Genomic DNA, 11637 nt, shown 5'->3' on the forward strand with positions numbered 1-11637 from the left:
TTGCTCGGTTGTTTCTACTGCCAATCTGCTGTCAAGTTATATCAGCAGATTGCTCGGTTTCTGCTCACAAACTGCTATCAGATTCTGTCAGCAGTTCTGTTTGATTTCTGCTGCCAGTCTGATTGTGTAGAATGTTAACAAATTTTGTCGGCAGAACAAGAGCAGAGTGAGACATCAGTTGTGGTCCGCTCACATCTCCTGATCAAATCTGCTACAAGTCTGTCGACATTCTGCTAATATTTTGCTATCTGGTTCATATGTAAGTCAATGTCTAGACAACTTCAAAGTCGAGACACAAAACATCTTTTTTTTTTAAGTATTTTTAAGACATCTTTAAGACGTCTTATGTTTTGTTTAATCCTTTAAGAAGATTTTAAAATAAAACTCGGACTCTGACGAGATCGCTATTTTATCGAAAATATAATACATCGACACATATCTTTAGATATATATATTACTGCATCAATATCTCACGCACACAATATTTAAATATTTAAATTTTCGTAGGACAATTGCATTTTAATTAAATATTTTCCAACTAACGTTAAATATTCATAGAAAGTTTGATTCATATTTTTAATGTGTTAAAGATTCCGGAACAGTAAAAAAATTACATTATGGACAAATATCGAATTGTAGCGACCTTTTTCACGGGTTTGCGCAAGCTATTCAAATTTCATGTGATCGATATCCAAGGTCCACACAAGGTTTACATTTGTAATCCGCAAACAAATTTGAATCAATTAACCGCCTGACATATTGTATAATGACTGGATAATTGCACGAGACTGAACTAATTCGGTATCAAAGAAAGATATTTCGCGACAATATCAAAGGGTTGTCATCTTACGATAGGCTACAGGAATTCCTTTTGGAATCGGAACGCTCACGAACTTGTTGCAAATGTTGTAACTGAGTTACGGACGGCACGTGGGTACTACTGCTGCTGCGCGAGTTTGTATGTTGCGGAGGCGGCAAAGATTGTCGACGACGACGTTGCAATGCCGGACTCAAATCATATTTCAACTTCGCTTGGATAAGAAGTTCCTTAAATATTTGAGAGATGTTGAGATTGTCCTTCGCAGATACTTCTACAAAGCCATTTTTCCATGTCGTGGTTACAAATTCTCTAGTTCTTTCGGTCTCCACCTATAATCAATCCATTTTACACTTATTGTAAACAATGAATACGTACAATATTTAACGTGCGCGTTTTATCAGTTTTATTTTTTAGTACATTTAAGTTTCCTCTCAATTATCTGTTATAGTTTTAATTTGTCATAAAATTTTTAACACTTTGACATCTGTGCCTAAAAACCGTATAATATATAGGCAAAGTTAAACTTTTATGTTATTGTAGGCTTGTTAAGAGTGTATAAATTTGTATAATATGTTCATGTTTTTATTATTATTTATATTATTCGATTTAGAAATATTCCTCATGAAGGAATATATTTATAAAAGTGGAAAAGAGGGGTTGATTTCTGTTCATAAAGGTATAAATAAAAAAAATTGTGTTTTTTTTTTATGAACGACCACGTATGATTTATATAAAAAAAGTTTTCAATCAATTTGCTTGAATTTTTTATACATTGTAGTTCTTGCATCCCTAATGAAAAATCTCAAGTTATAGCATTTCTATGTTTCTGAATTAAAAATATTTGAAAGTCTCTTTTAAGAAGTCTGTTCATACCATAGTGTGAACTATTCTGTTTTCAGATTTCAATAGCGACTACGGATTTTCAAATTCTTCCAAATAAAAAATTCTTATAAAACATTTAACAACGTTTAAAAAACCTGAATTTTAGTCAGACCGACACCGAAAAACCAAATCAAAAACTGAAAAAAAGTTTTCGGTTCGATTACGGTTTCGGTCGAATTTCTGGTTTCGGTCCGACTAAAATAACAATTTCGGTCTCTGATCTAACTGAAACTCACCTCTTTTTTTGTCTCTACAAGATCGATTTTGTTCCCAACGACTACAATCGGAACTGCTCCTTTTGTGCTGTGTATCTGGGCACGGAGTGTTTTCACCTCGAGAAATGTGTTTGAATCATTTACATCGTAAACTAAAATAAAGGCGCCAGCCGATTTGATGTAAAGCTCTCTCATCGCAGGGAATTCGTACCAGCCGGACGTATCGAGAATATCAAGTAATAAATGGATTCCAGAAACATTAAAATTTCCATGATGCATCTCCTCGACAGTCCGCTTATACTTTGGGGTAAAAGTATTGTATAGGAATTGATTGATGATTGCAGACTTGCCGACTTTTGCTGCGCCCATCACTACAATTTTGTGCCGAACTGAACTTTCGGACGACTTTCCACTATCACTGTTCGATTCTGTTAGTTTTTCATTTCTGTAATAGAAGTATATTTGTTATTAACTTGCATGTTGCTTTAAAAATACTTTTTTTTTTAAATCTTTCATATAATGAAATTTTTTTTCTTAAAGAAAAATACATTAACCTGCTTTGTTTCAATAGTTCTTATTATATGAACGTGATAGAGAGAGAGAGAGAGAGAGAGAGAGAGAGAGAGAGAGAGAGAATTCCGCGCATTATTTAAATAAATAAATAAAATTAAATTTATGATAGACAGAAGAAAACTCTTTCACATTACCTGATGTTCTTTGTTGTTCCATCCTCCTGTTCTTCTTTCAAGTGTGCTGAAGGTTGTAGGCTGAAGCGACGGCGAAATTGATGACGCCCTTTCATTATTTGTATCACAGAACTTCTAATAAAAAATTTACGTTTTATTAAAAAAAAAATTTATTTATAAAAAATAAATTTTGTATTTTAATTAACTTTAAAGAAAATTATATATCAATAAAATTTTTAATTTTAACTTATTTCAAATAATATATAGTAAACTTTCTCTTTTTATTCATTAATGTTTTCTCTAAAAGCGTGTTAATAATTGGAAAAAATTTATATAAGAAAAAATCCAAGAGAAGAAAGAATAATTAATGAAAATACATTGAGATAACTGAATATTTTCTACGTTTTTAATTTTATTAGATCTACGTCTTTTAGTTTTATTAGATCTGCGAAAAAATGTAATGAAGTAAAGAAATTATCTCTTCTTATATATCTTATTTGCACAAGTTTATAATAACAAAAATATATAATTAGTATTTTCTTATTAATGCTGATCTACACATGTTGAATTATATTTTAATAAATTCATAATAAAACAAGATTGGTACATATATATATGTAACATGTGATTTATACACTTGTATAAGAAAAGGAATAACATGCATAATAATAAACAACTACATTACGATTAATAAATATTTTGCAGATTACACAACACACACACACACACACACACACACACACACACACACACACACACACACACACAAGATTTAAAAAACGACATGTGTCATAAAAATTTATGTTCCAATAGCATTTTCAAAATTTATTATATTATACTTTTTTTCAAACGGTAATATATTTCAATAAATGTTGAAAAAATTATAATAATCAAGAAAAAAAGGGAACTCTTCAAGATAATACTAATACTTCATCAAAATGTGTAGGCAGCCTATTTTTACGATTTAATGTTCATAGCAGTATTTTTTTATCTGTAGGATTCGCCAGAATTTATCATCTAAGAATACTTTAGATTGAAAGGAGAATAATTACAAAGGTTGTTCTCGGGCATCCGCAATCTCCTCTTTTCTATACAAAAGCTGTTCAATACCGTCCAGTAGTATGATAAAATGTGTGCGAAGTATCCAACGTTATTACACGATGACCTGAGAATTACACAAATTCCATAAACTTTAATTCTCTATCGTAATATAAATGCAAATCTAATTTTTTAATGCATAATATATTGTCATAAATTTGAATTCTTATATGCTTCTATATAATACATATTATAAAAATAATATTCATGTAATATTTTATATCATTCATAGAATATGTTATAATACATAATAATAGTATATAATAATTTTATATATAATATGTTATAATAATAATAATTTATTAAAATGCAAACGAAATGAATTATTATGTATTGAGATGAAAGCTGAGAGAGCTGAGAGTGCAACATAGAACATAAACAATAACGTTATTTCCAAACATAAACCTCTAATACAATTAAAATATTAATAATAGTTTACAATGTAGAAGTAAATAATGGCTAAATACTTATAAACAAAAGTTAAAAAGGAGCATACAGCCAATACGGTTATATAATATCGGTTATTTGTTGCATATATTTAAAATAATCATTAATTCAAATTCATAAACGTTTCGGCTGATATTCGGCCTTCTTTAGGCCTTTCTATATTTTACAATTTTAAGTCAGAAGTTAAATAAGTTAAAAATTATAATTTAAAAATTATAAGAGATTAAATCTCAGTCCAATTATAATGTTCGATGGTCAGTTAATATAAGAAGTTGAGTGTATGAAACCGCATAAAGTTATTATGAAATAGTTGATTTTTGTGTAACTATTACAACGTAGTCTACTATTAATTGCAAATCCTTGTGTCGTAAAACATTTCCAATTTCTAATTTACATAATTACAAAATTAAGTTATATAAAGATTTCTTTTAATACATGATTATAAATCATCAATTGGTTTTTATTGATATTGTCTTGACGGCTCCTTCTGATACTATTGAGGATATTCAGAATATTTTCAATTCGTTACATGAAAGATTACAATTTACCATTGAAATCGGTACTTTTGGCAGATTGAATTTTCTCGATACCCACCATCATTATTGATAACAATAAAATTATCTTTGACAACAATGAATAATTTCTAGCGATGGAATTTTTAACAAGTCTCCTAAAGCCAAGAGACTACGCGCTGCTACGTGCGATGACGTTACGTAAAACATGGACATACGAACGTATAGACATATTTCAACAATCAATGCCATTTATGAATGATAGCGACATTTTTTGTATAAGAATTAGATTTGAAATTGATTTTTATTCGATTGTATATAGATAAGTGTTATGTTACATATGATGACCAGCATTCAATACGTTCCGTGTTAATTTGAAATTATTTAATTTATCATATCATATAGGTCACAAAAATAATCACAGTATTTTTGTATATATTTATCATATTTGTTAAAATGTATTTCGTAGCAGTTAAAAACTATAAAAATTATTATTCTTATAAAGAAGGTCTCATATACTGATAAAATACACTCATTCTCCGTTACAAAAATATTCAAATTATAATGTTCTCGCAATATACAATATATCATTATTATTTAATTACTTTATTTTATATTTTTGTACAAAGATGAGGACTTTTTGCACGCACGAATTCTCATGAAACGAATGAATCAGTAATATACCTATATATAAACTAAGAGGCATCCTGATAGAATATATAAAAAAACTGTTATTTTTTCGACGTATATATCATATAAGCTTTAGAATCACGTTGTTATTTAAATATTCATAGAACAATCGTATTGAATATCTTTTATTCAATAACAGTAGGAATTTATTTTAGCAATATATCTCTCTAGCAACATTACGACCATATGTGATATATATTTATTTGTCAGTATTAAAATTTATATGATTAATTTTGACACGTTTTATGTCACATCGTCGATGATCTCTGCTGGACTTTCTGTTTAAACTATATAATATTATGGTTACGAAAAAAACGTAACTAAAATAATTCATATAATTTTTTATATTATATATAGATACATAATTACATTATATTATATATAGATACACAATTTAAACGTATGCAATATTGGTTATTAGGTCTTCTTTATAATAGTAATAATTTTTATAGTTTTTAACCGTTACGAAATACATTTGGACAAATGTGATAAATACATAATTATTTTCCAAAAATACTATAATTATTTTTATGACCTATATGATATGCTGAATAAAATCCTTTAAAATGAACACGGAAGATGTTCAATGCTAGTTGTCATGTAATAATTTCAATTATTCTATACTTTTAAAACATACAAATTTTAATTCAATATAAAAATTAATTGGCTATTCTATATGTTAATTAATTTATAATTAAAAATAACTGGTCTAATTGACTTTCTTGGTATAAATTACACTGTATTTTTTCTAATTATACCATCCTATGAGCTTGATCAATCTTAAACGTAATTAATCAAATAACTTAAATAAACATAAAAATAACACGACAAATTTAGGTGGCACAAATGTGCATAATAAGCAGACACCAACACTCACAAATATTAAATATTATGTCACTGAATATGGAATTAATTGCGTGATGTAATCGCATTACCGGACGCAAAATTAAATTACCGCAGGTAATTCGAGAGATTATTTTTGAAAGAGATACGCTGGCAAAATACGGATTCGACCTAAACACAAACATTTTATATTCCATTCGCATTTATTCAAGCAACTATGACTCGATTTATGCCGTCTAAAGCTCGCGAAAATTAAATAAATATAAATTAATTCAAAGCAATTGTTATTCCATCATATATGTTAAAAATTTTGCTCAGTAAATATAAATAGATAACATTATAACATAATTTGGAGAGGATTAATTACTTAAATTTCAATTTATCAAATACACTAATTAAACAAAGATGGATATTAGATGTGTAACATAAATAAGGTGTATCATCTTCCATAGATTTTTCATTACTGAATCCGAATTCGACAGCAAAATTTTTGTATCATACCAAGTTTTCCAAAAAATTGAGGTCAAAGGTATAAAAAAATACGTTTTTAATCATTTTTGAAACAATAGTTGCAGATAAACTTCTAGAGACATTCTAGAGACTTTCAATAAGAATTGTATTAAAGCTTGAACCTTGTACTTTAAAATCATCATAATAGATATAATATTACACCTGCCTATCTTGATCACTAATAGATTTTCGCTGTGTGCACGCGCTTACTACTTCCTAAATATTCGTCATATGCCGTTCAGGGAATTTTACAATTGCGTATCCAAATAAGTCTCCAAACTACATTTGTTTATCCGATATTAACTTTGCTTGTTCTGAACTGAAATGAAAAAACTTAATGTGAAAAAATTTCACTACCAGATTCGGATTCAGCGATGAAAAATCTACACCCAAAATTGCACGTATAAATCCACTTGTGCCAAGCGTTGTCTTTTTCGCAATTCATTCTTGCGTAATTAACAGATGTTTATTTTTTCCGTTTATCATTTAAATTACTCTCGTTTTAATTACAGTCTCTAAATCTTGCACAAACGTGGCACAAAATATTTTCTGTGTCATTGCAAGAGAGTTGTTTGATGGCAATAAATAGCATATGTTTGCGTGCGTGCGTGCGTGTGTGTGCGCGCGCGTGTTGCGTGTGCAATTGTTATTATTTGTTCTGCCAACTTGGAGAACAAGTGTGCTAACGTACTATTGTATGCAATGTCGATTACAGATTCCCAATCAGTAAACATTGGATCTAATGATTAATTTGCTGATTGCGGCGAGAACGCATTATGCAACCAACCGCACTGATCGTTTACATACTATCGATTAATCCGAAATTAACCTAACAATTTTTCAGCATACAAGCTTATGACCGGTAACAAATGGAATCATTTTGATCGTAAATCTATGCCTTAAGTTCTTCTGCGCACAAGAAAGAAAAATATTAGAAACAGGAATAAATATTAATATTTCAATCTATTCGAAACCGATTTTATCAGAATACATTTCTGATAGATTGAAATCTTTATAATATTTATTCTTATTCCTAATATTGTGTTTTACTTACCCCTTACACCTTACGATAATATAATTATTTTTTTATGCGTTAATGTAATAAGATATTTAAAAATATAAGAATATAAAATTCTTAAATATTTCAATTAAATACGTATTTACTGCTCATTATATGCAATCAAAAATCTAATAATTTGTAACGAATTAATTCTACTTCTTACTTAGATCTGTATTTATACAAAAGATATCAATAGAATGCATTCGTATTTTGTACATAAGTATTATTTACAATTTTTAAGGATTTTTTAATTATTGAATTAATTTTACACATCACACGTTTGAATAATATAGTTCATTTTGTAACATATAATTTTGTATAATATTTCAAAAAATATCATCATCATTTTACCACAATCATTTTATCAATTGAGCGACAGCTATTAAGTAGCAATATACTGTTTATGAGAGTTTTCATTATCTTTATATAAGACATGCAAACGAAAAGTATAAGAACATTTGTTTCATTTATTCTAACTGTCGAATTTATGGCAACGGATCATATTGTGTAATTATTGCCGCCATCGATAAAAAACGAAATAATTGTGGTTTTTTTTTTATATGGATTTTAAAGCAATTAGCAATAAACATCTCGCTTGGCTTTGTTTATATGTATTATTTTATCAAAAAACAACGTTTTAGTCAAATTATTAACTAAAGCTAATGCTTCATTTAAAAATATACGTCCTATGACATGCATGTAGTATTTCATACTTTTACAAACAAAAATAATCATGCCGATATTCATTCATAAACATTTTATCGGCAAATTATATATATCAATATTAGTAGCATTAAATATATCCTTTAACGATAAATTCATATACAGCTATCCGACAAATATCGCGTATCTCGTTATCAACGAAGTAAATATTCATGTGTAATTAATTTTATTAACCGAATAACTACAAACTGATTCAAATAACTGACTTCATGCTTTATTCTCTCTTTTATCGTATAAATTGATACTATATTTCAATACACTTTCTAATACTTTATTTGCTCGATTATTGGTAGTTCCAACTTTTGTTATTGTTGTGCAATTTAGCGAATGTAGCTAAATCCGAACTTTATAAATTAATATAAATATTATAAATAGGGGCAGCTGGTTTAGAGAAGCAGTATTTTTTAAAAGAATTTCTAAAAAATTGCTAGTTTTTACCAAACGAATGATTGAGAAAATTATCCCCCGACTCGAGTCGGAAATTTAAGTTTGTTTAACTCCGATTTTGTTCTGTCAGAGGAAAATCTCAGAGAATGACGTAGTAGCGCTTAGGCTAATTTAACAGTGAATTCGGTTGAATCTACACTAATACATATTAAAGTTGTCGTACACTGATTTAATCTGTGTAAAAGAATTATAAGATACAGATTTTACTCAACAGTACAAAATGTATTGAGGATTTCATGGATTTAATCCGTCTTTATATTTTTATTAAGCTTTTTGTATCGATTTGTGTTTTGTTTTAATGTGCAGTACGCTAATCTAGTAAGTTTATCCAATTTAAATTATGCATGGAGGCAATAAATTAAAAAAAATGGGATTTTTTTACAAGAATTCTTAAAAAATTGCTGAATAAGGGCGGTAACGATTTAATTGCATATGAGTCTTAATCCAGCTCTGCCTGAAAAGCAAGTAAGAATGTACGAATTATCCCGCAATGTTTACTGTTTGTTCATAATTGTGCTCGACTTTCTAAACGAATTACGTGTTGCTCAGCATAAAACTCACGAACTCGCGCACACAATATGTTCTGACCAGCTTTTATTTCGATTAGCCTTAGAGAATGCATTTCGCTTTACGAGAGAACGCCTTCGTTGTTCCACATTTACATTTTTCTCATTTTTTTCAAATTATTCCACGATTTATAACGTGAATGTAATAATACGCTTTAAATCGCATTTTTACGACTGATTGTACGATCCTATATTGGTGGTAACGTCTATCATTTATTAAAACTCTACGGATCAATACAGTTTACTTAACTTATAGAGAGCCCCAGGATTTTTTAGCCTCATGAAAATTTTGCTTTAAAAAATGTTATGCATGTAAATATATATACAAAGTAGTGATTGCCCTCGTGAGCAGGTAAAGCGAACTAAACTTCGTTGAAAGCTTTATTTCATGATGAATTATTTAATTGTCCGGTCGTTATTTAATATGCAAATACATATAACTTGTAAAGCTGCGTAAATTTTGACTATTTGAATAAAAAAAGATATAAAAATACCTTAAAATAATAAAATACATTAAAATAATAAAATGCAATAAATAATTAAAGATATTATGACCAGTTAAAAAATCAAACTGTTTTCAATTTTTTTTATATTATCAAATAGTATTTATTAAATAATGTATTTATTACATTATTCATTTCTATTTATTACATTACTTATTTCTATTTATAACATTACTCATTTCATAACTCAAATGTTAAAACTAGTTTTTAATAAAAATTAAAATTGGAACAAAAATAAAAGTAAAATTTCAGAGTTTAATTTAGCTTGTGTAAAAAAAAGACTCAGATTGCAGACGAACGGTTAAATTCAATCATTTTCACGTTATATTAATTTTAGATATTTCTTTTGACATACATATGAGCATTTATTAAACAAAATATTCAGTGAAAAATCTTTAAAAATTAAATTTAAAGCATTTAAAACAGTATTTGACTATCAACCGAAAAGAAATGATCGCATATCAGAATTTATCAAGAAATAAGTACAAAAGTCAATAAACGGAAACCAACATGACAAGAAAGATTGTTTTTTATTCGCAAAGTTATCGCTGGATTAACAAATCATCATCACATTTTCACTCATGAAAAAACATCATATTTTTAAAACTTACATTTTTATGCTCTCAAGACATGTATACTATTATGATAATAGTAATGTATTATAATAATGAATAAACATATACTGTAACCAGGGGAATATGGAGAATATATAATTTAACATTTACAAAAGGTCACAAAGAATAGAATTCTAATTTAATTTATACTCAAGGTAGAAAGAGCAAAAATTAACTTTTTTTTATTTTCCACATACAAAGTAAAAAAGCAAGACTGATTATAATGATAGTATAATGTGTTAGATGCAGTGAATGATTATAATGTGTTAGATGCAGAAATAAATGCAATACATCAAAGCACGTTTTCGTTTATATATCATAAATTTATGTATCAAAAATTTGCTTTCTATGTTATATTAGAGTAACTCTGGCATATACGTCGCGCTGAGATTTACCCCGCAGAAGTCAGAAAAAAAGAGTGGAGTGAGGATAATTTTCCCGCAACTACTCTGTTACATGCCTTTATGCTATATTAATATTGTGTTATGATTTCAGTTTCTTACTATTAATATTAATGAAATTATTGTAAGTTCAATCGATTTGTCACTATAATAGGTAACGCCATTTTATAAATAAAAAAATCTACATAAAATGATTACTGTAGAGCGTGTAAAAGTAGTTTCGTGATAGTAAGAGTACGTGTAGTGGAATAGTGAAACATGTTTATATAGCAAAATACAAGTGCTTTGCTTTCGTATTCTTTGTTTAGTTTGTTGTCTTATATATCTCACCTGTTTAGGATATACGGCATTTTTGGCGAGCGGGATTTATGCTCAAAACATATAAAGTGCGCAGATTGAATTCAGTGCACTAAATGCAATAAACACATTATATGAAGCATGTCCTAACACTTGTAATATATATAGGAAGATTGTAATTATTATTTATTATTTCATATATGTATTTATCATTCTTATTCCTTAATACAAGTTTATAAACACATTTTATAAGTTATTGTGTCATTTTACGTCTTATTTATATGCATTATTTGTAAACTTTTCGTGGGCCGTACCCCCCCCCC

At 28.1% G+C, this 11637-nt stretch overlaps 1 protein-coding gene across 6 annotated transcripts in view; it reads right to left on the reverse strand.

Annotated features, from left to right (window-relative positions):
* Window positions 1–589: 589 nt before the first annotated feature.
* LOC108750217 (ras-related protein rapA) overlaps window positions 590–11637 on the reverse strand; it is a 39597-nt gene continuing 28549 nt past the window's right edge. For 3 of the 6 annotated variants that reach the window (XM_018489535.1, XM_018489538.1, XM_018489537.1), the window contains 3 exons: window positions 2625–2738; window positions 1939–2362; window positions 590–1149 (listed from right to left, as the gene is read on the reverse strand). In XM_018489535.1, the coding sequence (XP_018345037.1) occupies window positions 847–1149; window positions 1939–2362; window positions 2625–2719 (822 nt within the window). In that variant the 5' untranslated portion in view covers window positions 2720–2738 and the 3' untranslated portion in view covers window positions 590–846. Of the gene's footprint in view, window positions 1150–1938; window positions 2363–2624; window positions 2739–3655; window positions 3769–11637 lie in introns of all 6 variants that reach the window. The other 3 variants (XM_018489532.1, XM_018489533.1, XM_018489534.1) reach the window with 2 other exon arrangements.

Source organism: Trachymyrmex septentrionalis, unplaced genomic scaffold, assembly GCF_001594115.1.
Source record: "Trachymyrmex septentrionalis isolate Tsep2-gDNA-1 unplaced genomic scaffold, Tsep1.0 scaffold334, whole genome shotgun sequence".
NCBI lineage: Eukaryota > Metazoa > Arthropoda > Insecta > Hymenoptera > Formicidae > Trachymyrmex > Trachymyrmex septentrionalis.